Source organism: Thalassophryne amazonica, chromosome 5 (genome assembly GCF_902500255.1).
Source record: "Thalassophryne amazonica chromosome 5, fThaAma1.1, whole genome shotgun sequence".
Taxonomy (NCBI): Eukaryota; Metazoa; Chordata; class Actinopteri; order Batrachoidiformes; family Batrachoididae; genus Thalassophryne; species Thalassophryne amazonica.
Window position 1 is genome coordinate 98,166,819 of NC_047107.1, and position 26,349 is coordinate 98,193,167.

The 26,349-nt window shown below is 41.0% G+C and overlaps 1 protein-coding gene across 3 annotated transcripts in view; it reads right to left on the minus strand.

Moving 5' to 3' along the window:
* Positions 1–21,101, minus strand: part of jak2b (Janus kinase 2b) — a 48,030-nt gene extending 26,929 nt beyond the window's left edge. The window contains exons 1-6 of one of the 3 annotated variants that reach the window (XM_034170960.1): positions 20,616–21,101; positions 17,411–17,617; positions 10,578–10,701; positions 10,141–10,258; positions 3,715–3,860; positions 37–328 (exon numbers count right to left, since the gene is read on the minus strand). In XM_034170960.1, coding sequence (XP_034026851.1) covers positions 37–328; positions 3,715–3,860; positions 10,141–10,258; positions 10,578–10,701; positions 17,411–17,615 — 885 coding nt within the window. In that variant the 5' untranslated portion in view covers positions 17,616–17,617; positions 20,616–21,101. Of the gene's footprint in view, positions 1–36; positions 329–3,714; positions 3,861–10,140; positions 10,259–10,577; positions 10,702–17,410; positions 17,634–20,615 lie in introns of those variants that run through there. The other 2 variants (XM_034170959.1, XM_034170961.1) reach the window with 2 other exon arrangements.
* Between the last annotated feature and the right edge of the window lie 5,248 nt (positions 21,102–26,349).

The following is a 26,349-nucleotide window of genomic DNA, read 5'->3' on the forward strand; positions in this document are numbered from 1 at the left end:
AAAGAAACATTTAGAAAGCGTAGCACTCACACTAACCTGCTCAGAGTCTTTTAAGTTCTGATGACACCACTGAATGCCGGTTTCTGCTGCCACAAATATGGTGAGCTGTCTGCTGGGTGGCTGCTCGACTTGGAAGGCTTCTGTATAGAAGGCCTTCTCCAAGGATTCCATGCTAATAAGGTACTTGAGCTTGAGGTCACGCACTGTGGTGCGACACTGACTGAACTGCTGGATGAAACGCTTAAAGCGAAACCTGATACGCTTCCGTGTCAACAAACTGCAGGCCTGGATGTGAGCCTTCATGTCCTTTGGTAAGAAGGACTTGTAGCTGAAGAAAAGCAAGAGATTTGAAAGCAGCATTACTCGTTTTTTCTTGAAATGGATTAACCCAATGGCCATCGCCTTCAATGCATTACGTTTCCCCTCATATGAAAAATAAATCATACCAGTAGTAATCTGTTTTGTCCTTTAATAATTGTCTGAAGAGAGAAAGCTGAGCCCAAGGGTTTCCTTACATCCATTCAACACCACATATGCAAGCAAAAATTTGGCTCCCCGCTTCTGTGTCTCAGTGTGTTACAGTGTTAAATTCCTTTACTGTGGCTGCTGCAGACTCAAAAGCAGGAAGGGAACTGGCAGAGATGTCCAATCACAACTCATCTTTCTGACTTTTTCTAAAACAGCAGTAATATATATATACACGAGGTCTGTTAGAAAAGTATCGGACCTTTTTATTTTTTGCATAAACCATATGGATTTGAATCACGTGTGATTGCATCAGCCAAGCTTGAACCTTTGTGCGCATGCGTGAGTTTTTTCACGCCTATCGGTTGCGTCATTCGCCTGTGAGCAGGCTTTGTGTGAGCAGTGATCCACCCCTCTCATCGGATTTTTATTGAGAATAAATGTCTGAATGATTTGGAGCTTTGCTGCATCAATTTTTTCCAGAAACTGTAAAAGACCTCCAGGTGGACACCATTCGGAAAATTCAGATGGCTTTCAGGGACCATTTTATGGGGATTACACAGATTAAGGAGTGCTCCAGCTGGTTTAAAGACCGCCCACAGCATCTGAGAGCGCGGCGCACTCCGAGCGCCGATCGACAGGCTGACACCACGCTGAAACAACCAGATCATTTCCAACGTGAAGGCTTTCTTGATCCCTAATTGAAGAAAATAAGAACAACCCCAGGTTTCTTTTCAGCACTGTAGCCAGGCTGACAAAGAGTCAGAGCTCTATTGAGCCGAGTATTCCTTTAACTTTAACTAGTAATGACTTCATGACTTTCTTTGCTAATAAAATTTTCCTCTAGGCTGGACTATTGTAATTCATTATTATTAGGCTGTCCTAAAAGTTCCCTGAAAAGCCTTCAGTTAATTCAAAATGCTGCAGCTAGAGTGCTGACAGGGACTAGAAGGAGAGAGCATATCTCACCCATATTGGCCTCTCTTCATTGGCTTCCTGTTAATTCTAGAATAGAATTTAAAATTCTTCTTCTTACTTATAAGGTTTTGAATAATCAGGTCCCATCTTATCTTAGGGACCTCATAGTACCATATCACCCCAATAGAGCGCTTCGCTCTCAGACTGCAGGCTTACTTGTAGTTCCTAGGGTTTGTAAGAGTAGAATGGGAGGCAGAGCCTTCAGCTTTCAGGCTCCTCTCCTGTGGAACCAGCTCCCAATTCAGATCAGGGAGACAGACACCCTCTCTACTTTTCAGATTAGGCTTAAAACTTTCCTTTTGCTAAAGCTTATAGTTAGGGCTGGATCAGGTGACCCTGAACCATCCCTTAGTTATGCTGCTATAGACTTAGACTGCTGGGGGGTTCCCATGATGCACTGAGTGTTTCTTTCTCTTTTTGCTCTGTATGCACCACTCTGCATTTAATCATTAGTGATTGATCTCTGCTCCCTCCACAGCATGTCTTTTTCCTGGTTCTCTCCCTCAGCCCCAACCAGTCCCAGCAGAAGACTGCCCCTCCTGAGCCTGGTTCTGCTGGAGATTTCTTCCTGTTAAAAGGGAGTTTTTCCTTCCCACTGTCGCCAAGTGCTTGCTCACAGGGGGTCGTTTTGACCGTTGGGGTTTTTACGTAATTATTGTATGGCCTTGCCTTACAATATAAAGCGCCTTGGGGCAACTGTTTGTTGTGATTTGGCGCTATATAAATACAATTGATTGATTGATTGATCCGGGACGTCGTCTGACTTCCACAAAAAAGGCATAAGGCGTGGACATCAGCATTGTTTCGGCACATTCCACTGTTACAGGAGTTTTTTTTCATGGAAAAAGAAGCGGATGGATGCGCCACCGTGCCGCTCATGGCGCGGGACAAAACCACCTCCGTGTTGGTCTCACAGGACGGCTTTGAGATGGATTTCAGATGGCTGTCGGTGGCTTTTTAGTCGTGTGACTATCTGAGAAATTGTGCATGAACTGGACATGCCCCAACATGTCCTGTGAGGCTTCATCACGGCATTGCTTTGTGCCATGCGGCTCCGACACGACGCGGAATTCCTCCACATGTCTGTCTCAATGTGCTGAAAAAGTGCTGATGTCCACGTCTTCCGCAATTCCTGTGCTAGTCAGAGGACGTCCCGGATAAAACACAGCGTCCAGTTTAGAAATGAATGGCACATTCCACTGTTACAGGAGTTTTTGTCATGGAAAGAGGAGCGGAGGAATTCCGCGCGTCGTGGCGGAGCCGCATGGTGCAAAGCAACGCTGTGATGAAGCCTCACAGGACATGTTGGGGCATGTCCAGCTTATGCACAATTTCTCAGATAGTCACACAACTGGAAAGCAACCGGAATCCGTCTGAAATCCATCTCAAAGCCATCCTGTGAGACCAACACGGAGGTGGTTTTGTCCCGCGCCATGAGTGGCACGGTGGCGCATCTGTCCACTTCTTTTTCCATGAAAAAAACCTCATGTAACAGTGGAATGTGCCGAAAAAGTGCTGATGTCCACGCCTTATGCCTTTTTTGTGGAAGTCAGACGACGTCCCGGATCAACAAAGCCTTCACGTTGGAAATGATCTGGTTGTTTCAGCGGGGTGTCAGCCTGACGATCAGCGCTCGGAGTGCGCCGCGCTATCAGACGCTGTGGGCGGTCTTTAAACCGGCTGGAGCACTCCTTAATCTGTGTAATCCCCATGTGCATGAAGGTTCAAGCTTGGCTGATGCAATCACACGTGATTCAAATCCATATGGTTTTTGCAAAAAATAAGAAGGTCCGATACTTTTCTAACAGACCTCGTATATATATATATATATAAACAAATGTTAAATCGATGACAAAACTATTAACCATTTTGTGTGTGTGTGTGTGTGTGTGGGGGGGGGTGTTAAGTTACAGCTGCAGCTGAGCTCAGTTCAATTATAGATCAGTGTTATGACCAAAACACAGCTTTTAAGGAGATTTTTGTCAAAGTCTGCAAATTTTAAAGGCCCTCATGAAGGTCGTTTTCAAAACTAAATTATTTTTGGGCCACAGGACTTAGCTGATATACAATTTAGTTCCATGTTGACATTTGTGGCATTTTCAAGCCATTTCGTTCATATGGCGGGAACTCGTCACTGGATTTAGAATGAAAGTTATGCAGTGTCCATCACGGAAGATGAACCAATGACTAAAGACAGCATACAATGATATACATTTGAATAAACATGCAGATGTGATCATCACCACATAATTCGATGTAACACACAAGTACCTTATAGAATGGTAGATGTCCAATGGTGACAACCGTCTCTCCTTGGCTGTTCTTGTCATGTCCAGTACAGCCATTCCAAGGCACTCTTCCTGAGCTTCATGTGTGATGGGGATCTTTACAAAACTATTCACAAAGTCATGCCTCCACTAAACATACACATAATGTGCACACTGTCACTTCTGAAGTTGAATAAACATGATCACATTTTATACACATGTGCAAAACTCCATATTGTGTCAATACAAGAGCTGTACATAAATCGATGTGTGACGTATACATTTGTTTTATATATATAAATAAAGGAATTCCAGAATGACAATCATTTATATGTATGTAAGAGATTATTTAGTCAGGAGGCACCGAACGATTTATAGGGAATCCTGAATAGGGACCTGCCTCACTTAATGACTGGGTCAAAATTTCCTCTGAAAAAAAAAAAGAAAAAAAAAAAATTTAACACCTGCCATAAATAAGCACCGGGCATAATGTGCTGCGGACCCCTCAAAATCCTAAACTCTTATGTCAGTTTTATAGTTCTCCACATCGTCTTTATGCAATTTTTCTGAATTATGCTTTTCTGAAATAATTTGTCCCTCAACAAGCTTTTCTTTCTACAGTCATTTCAAAGGTAAGGTGTGCACACTGCAAAACTTATAAAATGTGATGGGAGAGGAACGTGTGAAAATGGAAAAGTGATCAAAGCCTTTTGCGGCCTCTGATTTAACAGGTGCAAGTCAGGCTGTGGGTCCATATCTGAGCACAGTTTGGGGAAGAAAAAAAAAATGGCCAGGCATCATGGAAATACGGTCTCACTTTCCTCGAATTGGTGAGTGTCAGTGCTGAAATTTAATTTCATACCTCTGTTACTGGGCATGTTTAGACTGCTCTGTCCAGTATATGTGAGGGTTTTTTTTTTTTTTTTTTTTTTAATGGAAATATATTGCGGTTGGAGGTGATGTTTTGTCCAATGTGAGTGAAAATCCATTCTACAAAATATTGTATATATGGTGTTCATTACATGGAAATCCATACAAAAGCACTGGGACTTATGTTTTTGAGTGTGAATATCTGATTTATACGATGACAGTTTATGTCAAATATTTTTATTGAGCAGAATGGATTTCACAGTTTGAATTGTATATCTTTAGTAATACTCATATTTTAACATAGAGGGTAAATGAAATTACAAACACAAATACATAACATAGAACATTTAAACAGTTGCGGAGCAGGTTCATTCTTACATATATCACATAAGCAAATTTTGCAGATATTCAATAAGAGGTTGCCACTCGAAGTATTTTTGCTTGGTGTATAAAAATGTTAATTTTTTTTACTGTATTTCATTAAGTTCGTATTTTAAATTTGTGATTTTCCTATGTAGCTCAGGGGTAGGATTTGATGCATTTTCTCGGTCCAAGTTCTGAATTTGTTCTTCGAGTTTCTTACTTTGAATTGTATCTTTTTTTCTTTTTTGCAACTTCGTAGGAGATGACACAACCTCTCAAATATGCCTTAAAGGCTTCCCATAGGACGCATGGAGTAACATCTGGAGTGTCATTTATTTCAAAGTATAAATTTATTTTTGTTTCAATATAATCACAGAATTCAGTTTCAATTAATAACTGAGGATTTAGTCTCCAGGATCTACATGGTGGATCCATTCCGTCCAATAGGAGATTAAATGAAAGAGGGTTGTGGTCTGAAATTGATGCAACGTGATATTTTATATCTGATGTAAATGGTATTAATTGTGCATCCAAAAGAAAATAATCAATTCTACTATACGAATTATGTACTGGTGAAAAAAAGGAGTACTCTCTACCAGATGGATTTGTGAAACACCAAAGATCTACAATAGTCATGGTTTTGAGACAAGAATTCAGGAGAAGACTACAATTATTTTTGGGAATTCTCTTGTTTGATGATCTGTCAAGATAAGATCGGGATCCAAAGGGTTATTAAAATCCCCACCTATTATTAATTTTGTTTATGATAAATCAGGGATTAAGCCAACAACTTTTTTGAAAAATGCAGGGTTATCTGCATTTGGTGCATATAGATTGATCAAGGTGACAGATACACTGAAAATGTCTCCAATAACAATTACATAGCGGCCATCTTTATCAAGAATTGTATTCCGTTGGGTAAAGGGTACGCCTTTTTTTAATTAATATGGCTGTGCCCCTTGCTTTGGCAGAGAAGGATGAATGGTATATATCGCTCACCCATTTTGCTCTTAGCTTATTGTGACAACTGTTCTTCAGATGGGTTTCTTGTAAGAAAGTAATACTGGACTGTAATGATTTTAGATGTTGGATAACGTTTCCTCTTTTTACAGGGTTGTTACAGCCACGTATATTCCAGCTTGTGAATGTCAATCCCCTTTTAACAGCTTGTATGGTCATTGTACGTCATATTGTAAGTAAATTGGCATGAGAAAATATAGTTGTTTAACTGCACTTGAGGTCTATGTGAGAGTAGTTCTTTAGAATATGTGTTCCGCATTAACATGAACAAAAATACTGATAACAACACAAGTATTGAACTTAAACATCTCAGGCTAACATAAATGTAGCCGCAGGAAGGAGAAAACTTGCGGGCAGTAAAGAAAATAAAACGAAAACGACTTCCCTGTCTAAGCAACTTAACCTACTAAGACTGTTACTCATTTTTTTTGAATAAACAAATAGGGTCCACTTTTTTTTTTTTTTGAGTATATATACACATATACACACACATACATACACACACATACACACACATACATATATATATATATATATATATATATATATATATATATACACACACACACACACACACACACACATACAATAAATCAAGTATTAGTTGTTAAAGTGTATAAAAATAAACATCTCAAATTAAACAAATAATTTCTTAACATTTTAAGTTTTACCTTCTCAGTTCAGAGTTTTCAACACTGCAGTGGATCTGTTGAAAACGTCGAACTGACCCTGTTCTCACGAACAGGGTCTTGTTCGTGAGAAGTTGCATTATTTATGATTTAGTAGCGGATGTTCTCTTATCTCTCTCGGCTTGGTCCTGGGGCTGGAGGGGATGAGAGGAGGCGTTCCGTGTATTCCTCAGCTTGTTGTGGGTCAGTGAATGAGGACTGAACACCGTCATGGGTCACGATGAGTCTCGCTGGGTAAAGCAGTCCATATCTCACACCAGGCTTATCATGTACACAACCTCTGGCTCTGTTGAATAGCGCTCTCTGTTTGGCTATGGCTGGAGGGTAGTCCGGGAATATGTGTATGGCTCTGTCTTGAAACCGCAGATCTTTCGCCTTTGCTGCTTTTCTCAGAATGTCCTTGACTGTGTGATAGCGTAGCCGTAGGATGAATGGCCGTGGTGGTTTAGAAGCATTTGGCCGTGGTCTGTTAGAGCGATGTGCTCTGTCAGTAGTTGGTAGTTGGGTAGTTGATGCTAATTCCAAGTCTCGTACAGTGCTGCTAGTAGCTTTAGCATTAGCCTCAACTTTAGCAATAGCTGCGGCAAGATCAGTTTTAGCTACGTGGATTTCCGCTCTCCTTTTGTTATAAACATGTTCAATGCAGGAGTCCAAGCTCTTACATATCTCGTCTTTATTCATTGCCACTACACCTTTGAGCTCTTTAAAGGCTTCTAGCACAGCCCGATTTGACAGTTCCGCCTCGCTTGTGTTGTCCGTATCCGCTTCAGTCATCTCGGGTGAGTCCATTTCAGGCAAGCTCAGGGCTTGATTGGGGCCTTGTTCAGCGTTTTCGATTCTCTTAGATTTACCCCGTGTCATGTTGAGATGACTGCTTCAAAGTAGTATCGATGTTTCTTCAGTAAGAAGTGTCCCTGTCTGGCAAATAAATTAAAAGTTTGTCGGCTTTCAAAAATATTTTTAAAGGATTTGATTATGGAGCTATCGTGGACACGGCTTACTCCTTCATCGCGCCCCCCCCCCCCATACGATGACAGTTTATGCGAGTTTTACTGTATATAAAAACACACATGCACATAAAATCACACTGTCCAGTCATAGAGTTTAAGCGGATCAGCATCCCTGTCCCTCTATGTACCAGTTTCTTTTTAAAGGCAAGCTAAAACTTTCCACCAAGTTTTCAAAGGATTAAGGTACATGTCTCTGGTAAATGAAATGTCAAATGAGCTGAGTATTCTAAACAAATAAAACATTATGAAAATATTGATGTATTGTGCTTTATTTTTGGTGCCATATGCCCTGAGAAATGAATTCATAAACATGGGGAAATTAGCTTGATTTCATGTGCCACTGATAAACGCTCAGAAATGTCAGGCTATGGCACATGTTGACTTCTGTGACATTATGTTCGGGAATGCCCCCGCAGACTTATTCACTGAAATGAATGGGAAATCCAGAATTTTTTGCAGCTCAAAATTCGTGTTTTTTGTGGACTTTGAGGGTGAGTATGTCAAAACAGCAAACAGGTGTGCTTTTGGAGGGTCCCTCATAGCCAGTTGTCGTGTTTATTAGTTACCGTAATTTACGGACTATAGAGTGTACCTGAATATTAGCCACACCCATCAATTTTAAAAAAGGAAAAAAAAAAAAATGTACATAAATAGGTCACACTTGTCTATACGCCACAAGTCTCCACCTTGTAACATTAGAGACTTACACAGAAAGATGTTAGACAGAAAGATTTTTTATCTTTTAATTAAATACGTACCATAAATGCCTTTTTTTTTCCCCACTGATAGTGGTACACGTAAATATTGATGCGCATGTCATCCAGGGCGCACACGGTGTCGCACGGCGTCTCTGTTTCACACGGAGAACTGAGTAATTTTAAGTTTTTCTTGAGATTTTATCGCATGCAGCCAGGATCACCTGGAGTCTGTGGTAAATAAGACGTTAATGAGGCTCTGTTACTTTCTGAACTTGTTGCGCTAAGACAGACCTGGTGGGGAAGGGTGTGGGGAGAAGGCAAAGCTGACTAATCTGATGGTGCAACTCTGGCGCAAAGTGCTGGAGAGGGACTTTTCTTCGCCCACTACAAAGAATTAAAAGTATGATGAATCCACTTAAACGAACAGGTAAGACCTTATATTTACTCTGTGCGTGAATCTACACCCCCTGAGGACCGCAGCTTTCAGGAAATCAATCGACAACGTCAACTGATGTATTTTGACTTAAGAGAAGGCCTGTAAAAATCCACAAATTAGCCGCATCATTGTTTAAGCCACAGTGTTCAAAGCATGTGAAAAAAATAGCGGTTTATAGTCTGGAAATTACTGTATACAGTTTTCGCACAGATAAGATTTTTAAGGGAGAAGTGGAAGTGATTTATACATGCCTCCCACAAAGAATGGAGAAAGTGCAGTTGAGCAGAGCGTGAGAAATGCGCCTCATGGGCTGGAGTCACGGAGAAAGAAGAATTTTATGTGTCTGTTTATGAGTGTGAACACAAAAACTTTGAGATAAAGTGACTGCTGCTGTAATTTTAACACGAGATGTGCCACGGGCACCAGACACCAACAGCGTTACCTGATTACTAGATCAATGACTGTGAACAGACAAATAACAGATTGAAGCAACACAAATGCAATGATCGCCGATCACATCTTTACTGACCATCATGTGTTCATATGATTAGGATGTTTCGAAGTGGAGCAGGAGCGATTCTTCTTTGGTGATATGTGCAAACACAGGAGAAATCAGCTGGATGCATTTCTCAAGGTATGTATTTATTACTACTTTGGGCTTTTTTACTCCTGGCTCTCTCCCTCAGCCCCCACCAGTCCCAGCAGAAGACTGCCCCTCCCTGAGCCTGGTTCTGCTGGAGGTTTCTTCCTGTTAAAAAGGAGCTTTTCCTTCCCACTGTCGCCAAGTGCTTGCTCACAGGGGGTCGTTTTGACCGTTGGGGTTTTTCCGTAATTATTGTATGGCTTTGCCTTACAATATAAATCGCCTTGGGGCAACTGTTTGTTGTGATTTGGTGCTATATAAATAAAATTGATTTGATTTTTAATCTTATTTAGACATATTTGATGTGTTTTTTTTCTGAATACAAAAACCAACCTGGATCGATGTGCTGGTGTAAGTTTGACTATGAAACTAACTTGCCACAGACAGAGCAGAGTTACTTTCAGCTAGGTAAAAGTTAGTTCCAACAGTTATGCAATGATAATAGATAAAATGGCTATTAATCTGTTGTGCATTTTTCTGACAGACTCTGGTTTATTTTTATTTTATTAACTATATTAGGCCCCACAAAAGTTAGACCTGGAAAAAATTATTTATCATCTGGTATATAAATTTTTTTTAAAAGACAGCATTGACTGGAGTGAGATACGCTCTTTAAATCCTGCACTGAATCCAGTAAACATGCAAAAACATAAAACCTCTTGGTGGCAGTAACAAGGAATTTTCTATGATCAGGTGCTTACCTGAAAAAACAGGTATGACATTACAAAGTCATCAATAACTGGGCTTTCTGACCCCTTGGCAACCCCATATCGATAAGCCCGGGATGCAACACCACTGTACCAGCCAGGGAAGTAGTACCTATAACAAAAAGAAAATGCAACATCGTAATGTTTCATATTATCCTGTAGATCGGTGCTCTTCACCTCATTCCAGAAAGGGCTGAGAGAGTGCGGGTTTTCTTTACAACCACCCACTCCACCAGGAGATTTCACTGATTAACTGATTCCATCTGCTCAAAGTGATGTTAATCAGTGAAATCACGTGGTGGAGTGGGTGGTTGCAAAGAAAACCTGCACCCTCTCGGCCCTTTCTGGAATGAGTTGAAGAGCCCTGCTGTAAATGCTAAACACCATGAATATAACTAATATTATGCATGATGAAAAATAATACATCCTACCTCATTTTAAAATACACATCCTCTGAAGCTGATTCATCAAGCTGAAAGATGTAATTTGGTGAAAACCACAAGCGGTCTCGCTCTCGAAAGAGGCCAAAAAGGCTGCAATACAGAGGTGATATATCTAAGGTAGACAAAGAAAGAAACGCCATTAAGCCCATGTCATGTTGTGTGCTGTACGCTTGCCCTCCATTAATCTGTTATATAACAGTCTACATCAGCTGCACTCTGTTATGACCTTGCTCCACAGCCATTTTCTTCCTTCGAAACTTGATTTGTAAAAATCTATTAAAGAATTTACACTTGTAGAAATTACACCACTTAGGCACAATGTGAGATGCACATGTTCGATAATACCTCAAGACACACATTAGAAAACTGTTTCTAGTGACAACAGTTATACAAATGGTCCACAAAAATTATCTAAAATGTCAGTTGTGTTTGGTTTGTCATCAAACACACCCACTGGTTCCAGACATAGAGGAGAGACTAGTCCTTCCTCTGTGCATTAGCGGTGCCATGCTTTTATTAAAACCTTAACTGGTACCAGTGGTTTTAAACCAACAAATTAAACAGTGTTTTATTGCAGGTATGTGATTAATCTCTGACTGGAAGCATGAAAATAAGGATTTTAAGGCCTGCTAAACTGAAACAGATTTAAGTAATAATATACATACAACCCCTGGCAAAAATTATGGAATCACCGGCCTCAGAGGATGTTCATTCAGTTGTTTAATTTTGTAGAAAAAAAGCAGATCACAGACATGACACAAAACTAAAGTCATTTCAAATGGCAACTTTCTGGCTTTAAGAAACACTATAAGAAATCAGGAAAAATAATTGTGGCAGTCAGTAACGGTTACTTTTTTAGACCAAGCAGAGGGAAAAAAAAAATATGGAATCACTCAATTCTGAGGAAAAAATTATGGAATCATGAAAAACAAAAGAACGCTCCAACACATCACTAGTATTTTTGTTGCACCACCTCTGACTTTTATAACAGCTTGCAGTCTCTGAGGCATGGACTTAATGAGTGACAGTACTCTTCATCAATCTGGCTCCAACTTTCTCTGATTGCTGTTGCCAGATCAGCTTTCCAGGCTGGAGCCAGCATCATCACGTTGCCCAATGCAGATTCGAGATTCATCGCTGAATATGACTTTCATCCAGTCTTCCACAGTCCACGATTGCTTTTCCTTAGCCCATTGTAACCTTGTTTTTTTCTGTTTAGGTGTTAATGATGGCTTTCGTTTAGCTTTTCTGTATGTAAATCCCATTTCCTTTAGGCGGTTTCTTTTCGGTCACAGACGTTGACTCCAGTTTCCTCCCATTCGTTCCTCATTTGTTTTGTTGTGCATTTTCGATTTTTGAGACATATTGCTTTACGTTTTCTGTCTTGATGCTTTGATGTCTTCCTTGGTCTACCAGTTTGTTTGCCTTTAACAACCTTCCCATGTTGTTTGTATTTGGTCCAGAGTTTAGACACAGCTGACTGTGATCAACCAACATCTTTTGCAACATTGCGTGATGATTTACCCTCTTAAGAGTTTGATAATCCTCTCCTTTGTTTCAATTGACATCTCTCGTGTTGGAGCCATGATTCATGTCAGTCCACTTGGTGCAACAGCTCTCCAAGGTGTGATCACTCCTTTTTAGATGCAGACTAACGAGCAGATCTGATTTGATGCAGGTGTTAGTTTTGGGGATGAAAATGTACAGGGTGATTCCATAATTGTACAGGGTGATTTCCTCAGAATTGAGTGAGTCCATATTTTTTTCCCTCTGCTTGGTCTAAAAAAGTTACCATTACTCACTGCCACAATTTTTTTTTCCTGATTTTTTTATAGTGTTTCTTAAAGCCAGAAAGTTGCCATTTGAAATGACTTTAGTTTTGTGTCATGTCTGTGATCTGCGTTTTTCTACAAAATTAAACAACTGAATGAACATCCTCTGAGGCCGGTGATTCCATAATTATTGCCAGGGGTTGTAGAATACCATGCATCATGTTCTAAAGGATTACAATATATAAACACAAAGAGAACTCTTTAAACCTTTTACAAAGTCACACAATTCTTTACAGCTAGAAACTGCTTTTATATATATATATATATATATATATATACACTCAACAAAAATATAAACGCAACACTTTTGGTTTTGCTCCCATTTTTGTATGAGATGAACTCAAAGATCTAAAACTTTTTCCACATACACAATATCACCATTTCCCTCAAATATTGTTCACAAACCAGTCTAAATCTGTGATAGTGAGCACTTCTCCTTTGCTGAGATAATCCATCCCACCTCACAGGTGTGCCATATCAAGATGCTGATTAGACACCATGATTAGTGCACAGGTGTGCCTTAGACTGCCCACAATAAAAGGCCACTCTGAAAGGTGCAGTTTTATCACACAGCACAATGCCACAGATGTCGCAAGATTTGAGGGAGCGTGCAATTGGCATGCTGACAGCAGGAATGTCAACCAGAGCTGTTGCTTGTGTATTGAATGTTCATTTCTCTACCATAAGCCGTCTCCAAAGGCGTTTCAGAGAATTGGCAGTACATCCAACCAGCCTCACAACCGCAGACCACGTGTAACCACACCAGCCCAGGACCTCCACATCCAGCATGTTCACCTCCAAGATTGTCTGAGACCAGCCACTCGGACAGCTGCTGAAACAATCGGTTTGCATAACCAAAGAATTTCTGCACAAACGGTCAGAAACCGTCTCAGGGAAGCTCATCTGCATGCTCGTCTTCCTCATCGGGGTCTCGACCTGATTCCAGTTCGTCGTCGTAACTGACTTGAGTGGGCAAATGCTCACATTCGCTGGCGTTTGGCACGTTGGAGAGGTGTTCTCTTCACGGATGAATCCCGGTTCACACTGTTCAGGGCAGATGGCAGACAGCGTGTGTGGCGTCGTGTGGGTGAGCGGTTTTCTGATGTCAATGTTGTGGATCGAGTGGCCCATGGTGGCGGTGCGGTTATGGTATGGGCAGGCGTCTGTTATGGATGAAGAACACAGGTGCATTTTATTGATGGCATTTTGAATGTACAGAGATACCATGACGAGATCCTGAGGCCCATTGTTGTGCCATACATCCAAGAACATCACCTCATGTTGCAGCAGGATAATGCATGGCCCCATGTTGCAAGGATCTGTACACAATTCTTGGAAGCTGAAAATGTCCCAGTTCTTGCATGGCCGGCATACTCACCGGACATGTCACCCATTGAGCATGTTTGGGATGCTCTGGACCGGCGTATACGACAGCGTGTACCAGTTCCTGCCAATATCCAGCACCTTCGCACAGCCATTGAAGAAGAGTGGACCAACATTCCACAGGCCACAATTGACAACCTGATCAACTCTATGTGAAGGAGGTGTGTTGCACTGCATGAGGCAAATGGTGGTCACACCAGATACTGACTGGTATCCCCCCCCAATAAAACAAAACTGCACCTTTCAGAGTGGCCTTTTATTGTGGACAGTCTAAGGCACACCTGCGCACTAATCATGGTGTCTAATCAGCATCTTGATATGGCACACCTGTGAGGTGGGATGGATTATCTCAGCAAAGGAGAAGTGCTCACTATCACAGATTTAGACTGGTTTGTGAACAATATTTGAGGGAAATGGTGATATTGTGTATGTGGAAAAAGTTTTAGATCTTTGAGTTCATCTCATACAAAATGGGAGCAAAACCAAAAGTGTTGCATTTATATTTTTGTTGAGTGTATATATATATATATATATATATATATATATATATATATATATATATATATATATATATATATATATATATATATATATATATATATATATATATATATATATATATATATATATATACACACACACACACACACACCCCCTGGCAAAAATTATGGAATCACCGGCCTTGAAGGATGTTCATTCAGTTGTTTAATTTTGTAGAAAAAAAAAAAAGCAGATCACAGACATGACACAAAACTAAAGTAATTTCAAATGGCAACTTTCTGGCTTTAAGAAACACTATAAGAAATCAAGAAAAAAAAAAATTGTGGCAGTCAGTAACGGTTACTTTTTTAGACCAAGCAGAGGGAAAAAAATATGGACTCACTCAATTCTGAGGAATAAATTATGTAATCACCCTGTAAATTTTCATCCCCAAAACGAACACCTGCATCAAATCAGATCTGCTCGTTAGTCTGCATCTAAAAAGGAGTGATCACACCTTGGAGAGCTGTTGCACCAAGTGGACTGACATGAATCATGGCTCCAACACGAGAGATGTCAATTGAAACAAAGGAGAGGATTATCAAACTCTTAAAAGAGGGTAAATCATCACGCAGTGTTGCAAAAGATGTTGGTTGTTCACAGTCAGCTGTGTCTAAACTCTGGACCAAATACAAACAACATGGGAAGGTTGTTAAAGGCAAACATACTGGTAGACCAAGGAAGACATCAAAGCGTCAAGACAGAAAACTTAAAGCAATATGTCTCAAAAATCGAAAATGCACAACAAAACAAATGAGGAACGAATGGGAGGAAACTGGAGTCAACGTCTGTGACCGAACTGTAAGAAACCGCCTAAAGGAAATGGGATTTACATACAGAAAAGCTAAACGAAAGCCATCATTAACACCTAAACAGAAAAAAACAAGGTTACAATAAGGAAAAGCAATTGTGGACTGTGGATGACTGGATGAAAGTCATATTCAGTGATGAATCTTGAATCTGCATTGGGCAACGTGATGATGCTGGAACTTTTGTTTGGTGCCGTTCCAACGAGATTTATAAAGATGACTGCCTGAAGAGAACATGTAAATTTCCACAGTCATTGATGATATGGGGCTGCATGTCAGGTAAAGGCACTGGGGAGATGGCTGTCATTACATCATCAATAAATGCACAAGTTTACATTGATATTTTGGACACTTTTCTTATCCCATCAATTGAAAGGATGTTTGGGGATGATGAAATCATTTTTCAAGATGATAATGCATCTTGCCATAGAGCAAAAACTGTGAAAACATTCCTTGCAAAAAGACACATAGGGTCAATGTCATGGCCTGCAAATAGTCCGGATCTTAATCCAATTGAAAATCTTTGGTGGAAGTTGAAGAAAATGGTCCATGACAAGGCTCCAACCTGCAAAGATGATCTGGCAACAGCAATCAGAGAAAGTTGGAGCCAAAGCCAAATCATTCAGACATTAATTCGCAATAAAAAAATGACGAGAGGGTGGACCAGTGCTCACACAAAGCCTGCTCACAGGCGAATGACGCAACCGACAGGCGTGAAAAAACTCACGCATGGGCACGAAGGTTCAAGCTTGTCTGATGCAATCACACGTGATTCAAATCCATACGGTTTTTGAAAAAAATAAAAAGGTCGGATACTTTTCTAACAGACCTTGTATATATATATATATATATATATATATATATATATATATATATGCAAATTGCTGGGTTTTCAAATTTATGATGGTCCATGCTTTTGCTTCTAACTCCTATATAGGCCCATTGGTGTTAGTTCTTATTCCCGGATTCTACAGCATGTAATTGATGAGAGTCTATAACTCCCCCTGGACAGGACACCAGTCCATCAGAGTTTACTTCCCCAACCAAGGCCAGTACACATTTACAGTGGGACAACGCAGATGAAGTGTTCTGCCCAAGGCAGCGTGACCAGGAAACAAACCCAGGTCTGCACATTAGTATCCCAAATCTGATCCCACCTGCTCATGCCAAATCACTTCCATCAAGAAAAATAGCCAAACCTAAGCTTAAAATAATGATATATCATCAAAATCTCTATTACATGTCCCATTTAAAATGTAACCAAAAACAAACCACTTGTATGATCCAAATTGATAAGAAGACAATGAAACCGAATTTCTAAAGTATTTGGCTGAGACCAATATTGATTCACTCATCTTCTATCCCTGCTTATGCCAATCAAAGGCCACAGGGGCTGGAGCCTATCCCAGCAGTCACAATGCGTGAGGCGGGGTACACCCTGACAGGATGCCAGTCTTTCACAGGGCCACATATAGATAAACAAAGACGTTCACACATGTAAACACACCTATGGTCAATTTAAGCTTACCAATTCACCTAGCCTGCGTGTCTATGAAAGTGGGAGGAAGCTGGAGCACTTGGAAGGAACATGCAATCTCCACACAGAAAGGCCCAGGTGGGAAACAATCCTATGACCTTTATGCTGTGAGGCAACAGTGCTAACCACTAATCCACCATGCTGCTGCTGAGACAAATAGCTACGTGAAAATAATCAGCAAATTTTCAAATGAACTGCAAGCCTTGTACCAGAGCCGCTGCTGCATGCCTCGGACGGGGGACAGTACCACGTAGTTACAAATTTTCACAATTGATTGCAGTGTTGTACAATGCCACTATGAACACCGCTTCTGCACTACGACATGCCCCAACTGGGTATCAGATTGTTTTTTTTACTCACAATAGTAACCAGCGACCTACCAAATATCAGCAACGGGAGACTGGCTTCAGTCACATGTCAAGGATGTTAATTAATGAATAGCAAATGTACATGACAAAATTGTGTCTTCTACAATAGATCTGTTTTGCCTTAAATCCCTTGCATACCAACTTTTATGCCTCATGCCAGAGAACAACTTTCTGATAGTTTGTCACCTGCCAGCACACTGTAAACAAAGTGTGGTAAATGTTTTTGTTTTTTCCCCCTCAGCTGATATGTTTAGCAGTGTCCTTTTGACAACCTGATTTTATGACTTGTGGTCAAAGTAACAATTGGCAAACAGATGTAATTTATGCCAGATTGCAGAGTTTAAATACTCACTGCATGCCTTGGCTGCATCTATACAAAGCTCCTCTGTTACATAGTTCCCAGGTGGGTAGCTGAGGAAGCCACAATCAGGTGCTTCCTGGCTGCTTTGGTACAAGTAAATCTTCAAAGCAACAGTGGCTGCTCTTGTGTCTGGACACTCCTGATGGGCGGTCCCATTCTCATTCACTGCAGGGCATGTGAGTGTCACAGCATCCATAACTGAAACAAAATCCATTAAAAATAAAATCATCTTTTAAGTATGATGAATTTAATATGAGCATGCAGAAACATGGTCAAAACTGTTCCATATACTTATCAAAATTACTGGAACTTACAGTACAAAGAAAACCAGAAAAAGTTGGGAAGATATGGAAAATGTAAACAAAACAAACAAAAATCCCTGCAATGATCTGTACATTTATTTTGACTTCATTTCATTGCAGACAATGTGAACCCAAAATATTTCATGTATTGTGTGGTCAGCTTCATTTCATTTCTCAATATGCATCCATTCCTGCATTTCAGGCCTGCAGTACATTTTAATATAATGATCGTAGCTTATGTATGTATGCAGCAATAATTAATAGGATATGTTACTGTTTATTGGTAAAGAGTTTAATTAAATAATCAGAAAATAAACATTTTTTTAAAGATCTTTAGAGTCATTGCTTGAAACAAACAATCAAAAAAACAGTTTCAGCCTTATAGCATCTACATATCTACAGAGATTAGTCAATGCACAAAAACAGGCTTGGGGAGTAACGCAATACATGTAATGGTGTTACGTAATTAGGATACAAAAAAAAGGTAACTGTATTCCGCTACAGTTACAGAAAAAAAAGACGTATTCAGATTACAGGTATATTTAGTAAAAATGGGGATTACTTCACAGGATTACAATTTTAATGCATTTTATGATATTATCTGTATATAATATTTTTTTTCTCCCTTCATGGACAGCGACATGACGTCTCCTCACCGGGCAAAATATTGACCCGGATGTTAATGCATTTTCAATGGAGATCCGTGACTGAACACACTCAGAAAAATGCTCACAAAATACGTGTTAAAATGCCATTTTGACCTGGATATTGAGCCAGTAAAATTAAATTACATTAAATTATGTCAGGAAAGTATTAAACTTACTCGGACACACACACACACACATTCCCAAATATTAGTGTTGAAAGTGACACGGATCTGCGCTGTTCAAGCTGCTGCAGCTGCTGTTCAGCGCAGCGCAGCTCCTAAAACCATTACAATACATTTATATACATATTATATTTTTACACAATTATCATTTATTGACCGAGTTTCATTCATGAAGTCAGTGGTGTGTGTGTGTGTGTGTGTGTGTGTGTGTGACTGAGCGGCACAGCGCGGGTCATTATAATCTCATTATTTTAAGGTGCAAATTAAAAAAAAAAAATCCCCAGTCTTGTCGTTAGTGATTAAAATAGTTCGACAAGTATTTTAAGTAGACATTGGTCTAGCAGTGGAAAATATCAACTAGACATAAGTGAAGAGTTAATGGTCCGTGTCATCGGGTGACACAGGTACGGCAGTACAAACATACAGCTGTTTATCATCCAAATATCATGGACAAAGTGACAAAAAGAACCAAAACCACTTACTTATGGAAGCAAATATTGTCTCCCTTGTTCCTCCGTTTGTGGCTTTGCCAACATGCACAGCTTTCTGGCATATTCCACCTGTTTCTTGAACTTCTATGCACGCAAATCACTAACTTGCCCGGAATTAAAATGGTGACCACGCCTCCTTACTGACAGTATTTACTTAATGGTTTTCATTATGCTTTTGTTCTTATTTTGAAAGTTCAATAAGTGGACTGATATGCTAAACATGGTGCAAATTTACTGAGCAAGTAGTAGACTTTTTTTTTTGTTTTGTATATTGTTCTGCAAGCCACTTTTAATTACAAATTCATCCGCACACGCCTGAGTTTTCATTATCCTTCATTTGTTTGGCATTTTTTGTTGAAAATTTAGCAGGTGAACACTGGGTGTGTTTAAAACAATATTGTGGATGCTCTTAATTCATAATGTGAAGTAAAACAGAGCATGCCATGTAAAAGAAACAGTTTTATTTTTGCTTAATAAACTGTACTATGTAGTCAAGGCTATTTATATTTAGTTTATTTTGTCTGTATTAGCATATTTGATACTGGAGTAATCCAGAAGAAATTGAAAGTAATTAAATTACATTAATATTATGGTACTTGGATTACGTTACTGATTACATTTTTCAACAGGTAACTAGTAACTGTATCGGAATACATTTTTAAAGTAACCCCCCCAACCCTGCACCAAAAATAAGACCACCAAGAAATGGCACACTGCTCAAACAGCAAATGTTTATATGAGGGAGGGGGGAAAATATGACATCAAAAGTTGTGAAAATTTATAACGAAGTACAATACTTTTTGGTCACATTCTATCGCTTGCTGCATGCTATGCCTATGAAAATATGACTGGAGCAGGATGGGTCAATTATGATGTCAAAAATCCACCAAAAAACATTAGTTACGATATACATCTGCAACAGGCCCCAGAATGTAAAACAAATCAATAAATATGGAAAAACTACTACAAAAGCAGAAGATTAATTTTCCAGTGGCGCAACATCTATATATAAAGCCAAAGTCGCACTGGAACAGATTTAATACTGCGTCAGTACCCTGAAGTGGCTAAACCAGCGGTCAGACTTTAACCAAATGTGCAAAAGATGATAAGCCCCACAAAGCAGAGCATTTAGGGACAAGACATTTCATGCTTGCTGATCACCTCACCAGACGATTTCACAGATGATCAAGACTTTAAGTTAAGGGGAAGCACAATAAAGGACGTTGATGCACTGACATACCTGGTTTAAAGGCTTAATTACTGCCAGGAGTGAGGTGATTTAAATTCTAAGCAAAGCACAATTTATACACAAAATATTTCTCTGTTGATCAGTGACAAAACCCCCATGAAAAGTTTTACAGGAGCCAGGAAGTAGATGTGTGTAGGCTTGTGTTTATTTTAAACAATTACGTCAAAGCCCGAGTACTTTTTAAAAGGCAGTGTGTATGGTCAGCAGATTAACTTTTGAAGCCTCGCACGCAGTGTATTTGACCTTCTAGGCTAGTGGTATCCGCGTGCGGCTACACAATAAAGAAACAAAAACAGCTGTCAAGACAACGCGTGTCAACACTTACTGTGGCAGATGAGGCGAAAGTGCAGCTAGCTTGCTGCTAGCTTACAAGGCCACTGCTGGAGTTTGACAGCTCCGACCAGACACCGCTTGCTTCAGGCACACAATTCAAAGCAGCTCCCCAAAAGAAAAACACCGACTTGCACTAAGAATTTGCGGTGTCAGCTCCATGGCACACTCAGCTCACTAACCTGCCGCCCGTGGCCAGCCTGTCCATCTCGGTCCGTGCCTAGAGAACTTTATCCGTCCGTTTTACTCTTAGTTCTGCAAGTTAGGCTAATGCTAGCTACTAAAAAGTAACGCCGAGCTCAGTTAAAAACTGTCGCGTAATAAAGAATTCACAGGCTTGACAGTCGTCTCGCTTGGCCGGACAAATCGGCTGGAGCCTCAGAACGACAGTCACGTTAATGACAGTTCGTCAAGTGCCGAGCTTTAAGTCCAACTGAGGCGCTAATGTGGCAGAGACACAAATGTCTGATAACTGCTGCTGCACACAAACACAGCAGCCGCTCCCACCACAGCGCTGATGCCTTCATGGCCCGACGGAAACACCAAGGCTGTGCCCTGCACATCAAAGAATATATCCAAATTCATAGGCGTAGGAGGTGGGGTCTATTTGCCCGAATATCAGAAACCCCCAGCGGGTTTCTGAAATTCGCAGCTCATAAAACCATTACATTATTTATATATATATATATATATATATATATATATATATATATATATATATATATATATATACACTCAACAAAAAAATATAAACGCAACACTTTTGGTTTTTGCTGAGATAATCCATCCCACCTCACAGGTGTGCCATACCAAGATGCTGATTAGACACCATGATTAGTGCACAGGTGTGCCTTAGACTGCCCACAATAAAAGGCCACTCTGAAAGGTGCAGTGTTATCACACAGCACAATGCCACAGATGTCGCAAGATTTGAGGGAGCGTGCAATTGGCATGCTGACAGCAGGAATGTCAAGCAGAGCTGTTGCTTGTGTATTGAATGTTCATTTTTCTACCATAAGCCATCTCCAAAGGCGTTTCAGAGAATTTGGCAGTACATCCAACCAGCCTCACAACCGCAGACCACATGTAACCACACCAGCCCAGGACCTCCACATCCAGCATGTTCACCTCCAAGATCGTCTGAGACCAGCCACTCGGACAGCTGCTGAAACAATTGGTTTGCATAACCAAAGAATTTCTGCACAAACTGTCAGAAACCGTCTCAGGGAAGCTCATCTGCATGCTCGTCGTCCTCATCGGGGTCTCGACCTGACTCCAGTTCGTCGTCGTAACCGACTTGAGTGGGCAAATGCTCACATTCGCTGGCGTTTGGCACATTGGAGAGGTGTTCTCTTCACGGATGAATCCCAGTTCACACTGTGCAGGGTAGATGGCAGACAGCGTGTGTGGCGTCGTGTGGGTGAGCGGTTTTCTGATGTCAATGTTGTGGATTGAGTGGCCCATGGTGGTGGTGGGGTTATGGTATCGGCAGGTGTCTGTTATGGACGAAGAACACAGGTGCATTTTATTGATGGTATTTTGAATGCACAGAGATACCGTGACGAGATCCTGAGGCCCATTGTTGTGCCATACATCCAAGAACATCACCTCATGCTGCAGCAGGATAATGCACGGCCCCATGTTGCAAGGATCTGTACACAATTCTTGGAATCTGAAAATGTCCCAGTTCTTGCATGGCCGGCATACTCACCGGACATGTCACCCATTGAGCATGTTTGGGATGCTCTGGACTGGCGTATAAGACAGCGTGTACCAGTTCCTGCCAATATCCAGCAACTTCGCACAGCCATTGAAGAGGAGTGGACCAACATTCCACAGGCCACAATTGACAACCTGATCAACTCTATGCGAAGGAGATGTGTTGCACTGCATGAGGCAAATGGTGGTCACACCAGATACTGACTGGTATCCCCCCCCCCCCAATAAAACAAAACTGCACCTTTCAGAGTGGCCTTTTATTGTGGGCAGTCTAAGGCACACCTGTGCACTAATCATGGTGTCTAATCAGCATCTTGATATGGCACACCTGTGAGGTGGGATGGATTATCTCAGCAAAGGAGAAGTGCTCACTATCACAGATTTAGACTGGTTTGTGAACAATATTTGAGGGAAATGGTGATATTGTGTATGTGGAAAAAGTTTTAGATCTTTGAGTTCATCTCATACAAAATGGGAGCAAAACCAAAAGTGTTACGTTTATATTTTTGTTGAGTGTGTATATATATATATATATATATATATATATATATATATATATATATATATATATATATATATATATATATATATATATATATATATATATATATATAATTTTTACACAATTATACTTTATTGACCGAGTTTCATTCATAAAGTCAGTGGGGTGTGTAAGTGAAGAGTTAGTGGTCCATGTCCTCGGATGACAGGCATGCTGATGACATGCTGGTTGGTAGGGGGTCAAATACTTATTTTATGCAATAAAATGCAAATTAATTATTTAAAAATCATACAATATGATTTTCTGGATTTTTTTTTTTCTTTTTAGATTCTGTCTCTCGAAGTTGAAGTGCACCTACGATAAAAAATACAGACCTCTCCATTCTTTGTAGGTGGGAAAACCTGCAAAACTGACAGGGGGTCAAATACTTATTTTCCCCACTGTATATAACCTCTTTGGTTGGTCCACAGGTGGCCCTTAGTTCTCTTACTCTCCACCAGGAGGCAGCACTGCTTGGACTTTGGACTGGAAGGAGTGGGCTTCATGCTGGCATTTACAACCCTAGACCCTGGCACTAGACTCTATAGAGTTGAAGACATCTGTTCTACTTCTACACTGATGATGATCATCACACTTTTGAGTAAAATGTCATCATCAATTTTTTTTTCTTGGCCATTAGAATATTTTTTAGACATAAACATATTTTCCTTAACATGGCCCATGCCCAAATTTCCCAGCCCATCTGCCTGAATTTGAGCATTCTCCCAAGCCCAGGGGAGGGGGGTTGCCCCCCTGCCCCCCCACCTCCTACGCCTATGTCCAAATTTATATCAGTTATTACGAAATACAAACTAGGATTGGGAATGAATGAGATTTGGTCAATATCGATGCCATTATAGATTTTGATTATCAGTCTGATTTTTTTATTGATCCCAGATTCCTGATCGGTTTTCTGTGTGAAATAATGTAGCTCTATACAGGTTTTCAGAAGATGCCAAGTTTGCTGTCATGATTTCATTGAGCTTTTGCAACACTGAACAATCAGAAAAACATGGCGGCATTGACAAAAGGAGCTGATTATGCCTGCGGCATACAATTCTGATTAACTGAAAAATTTGGAACTGGTTCTCAGTTCCCATCCCTAACAGAAACAGTATGGCACAGTATGGTAAATCTGGCCGAAGGAGGCATTTCTCAAAAACAGGTGACCATGCAAGAAAAATACTGGTGTGGGAAGGCCCCAAAACACCCATCACAACAATGAACCAATTGTAGACTTCTTTGTCAGGGATTGTTAAAACTATGCGCAGATCGACCTTTCTTTGGAAGATGAGGTGAAATTACAGATACACTTTACTAAAAAGGCACATAGGGGACTCCAGCCTAGATTTGATCTGTTTTCTTGTATGAAAATCCATCTCTCTTGGAATAGTCCAGTTTCACACACAATATGTCAATCAGCAACTGCCCCCTAGCTGCCCAAGTACTCATTTAATGCAATTGCAAATATTGGCAGTGCTTCTTTGATTTGAGCAAAGCTTTTGAGACTGTTGTTTGGACTGTTCTCTGGGACCTACTCAGAATTTGTAAGATTCTCAGGAAGTTGCTGGACATAATAGCCACCCTAGACACAGCTCCCATGAGTGCTGTGTGGAGTGGGGGCAGAATCTCTGATATTTTCCTTGTGAAACTTGGTGTTCATCAGAGATGTGTTCTGGCTCCTCTGACACTGTTCAGTGCTTGCATGGACTGGGTGTTGGGTAGGGTTATGAACAACAGTGGTTTAGGTGATCTTTGCTGAATCAGTGGATAGCAGTACCTGAGACCCTGAGTGAGGGAGGGGAATGTGTGTTTTTGCAATTGTCCAGTATCAAAACTAAGATCTAGGCTTTTAATGACTTCTTGGACTTGGATATCATGTGTATTTTTATGTAGTGAAAGTGTTGAACTTGTAGAGACAATTACTTATCTTGGCAGTAACATTCATGTCGCTGGGATTTTTGCCATTGAGATTGACAGACACCTGAGAAGAGCTTTTGGTGTTGTGAGGAAACTGGACAGAGGTGTTTGGAGATGCTGATACCTTTGTAGGAGAATGAAGGTCCAAGTCGTTAGAGTCTTGGTGCTTCCTGTCTTACCATGCGGTCATGAGACTTGGACATGAACAACCAACCTCAGCTGACAGCTAGATGTCTTTGTTACACGGTATCTCCAGAGGTTCCTTGGGTACCACTGGAATGACTTTGTATCAATGGAATGGTTACTTAAGAAAACTAAGAGGTGTCCCATCAGTTGCATTTTGAGTGACCAGAAGCTATGACAGCCATGTGGCACATTCCTCTGTGCATGATCCAACGTGCAACTGCCTCAGTGTTGAGAACCCCAATGGCTGGTGAAGGCCAAAAGGATGCAAATAGTTCACCTGGCTGCTTCAGATAGATGTTTTTTTTTTTTTTTTTTTTTTTGCAGAGGAGGGGATGGACCAGAGAAGGAGAAGGAGAAGGAGACAGAGACAGCTATAGAGGTGCAAAGTACAGATTTAGGAAGGAGGTGGCAAAGGCTAAATCCATGTACAGTTCACGTCTGCAGCAAAGGTTCTCTGCCAACGACTCGGCCTCTGTGTGGAGGGGGTTGAAAGAGATCACCAACTACAAGCCCAAAGCACCTCGTTCTATTGACGACCTCAAGCTGGCCAATGACCTGAACGTCTTCTATTCACGCTTTGAAGACAAGGACTCACACCTCCCCACCCCCCACACAACTGGATATTCAAACACTCTGGACCTCCCCCCTCTCACTGCTGCCCTCCCCACTCCCCCTGTTGCCCTCTCGGTCCAAGAGGAGGATGTGAGGAGACATTTCAATAGGCTGAATCCACGTAAGGCCCCGGGCCCAGACTGTGTCTCTCCTGCCACCCTGAGACACTGCGCTGATGAGCTGGCCCCAGTCTTCACGGGGATCTTCAACACCTCCCTGGAGTCATGCCATGTTCCAGTCTGTTTCAAGTCCTCAATCATAGTTCCAGTCCCCAAGAAACCACGCGTCACTGGACTTAATGACTACAGGCCTGTGGCTCTCACGTCTGTAGTCATGAAGACCTTCGAACGCCTGGTTTTATCCCACCTGAAGTCCATCACCGACCCCCTCCTGGACCCCCTGCAGTTTGCCTACAGAGCCAACAGGTCTGTAGATGATGCCATAAACCTGGCCCTGCACTCCATCCTGCAGCACCTGGACTCCCCAGGAACCTACGCTAGGATCCTGTTTGTGGACTTCAGCTCTGCATTCAACACCATCCTTCCAGCTTTGCTCCAGGACAAGCTTTCTCTGCTCCACGTGCCCAACTCCACCTGCAGGTGGATCACAGACTTCCTGACGGACCGGAGTCAGCGTGTGAGGCTGGGAAAAAATGTCTCGAACACTCGGGCTCTCAGCACAGGATCTCCACAGGGCTGTGTCCTTTCCCCTCTGCTCTTCTCCCTCTACACTAACTGCTGCACCTCCAGCC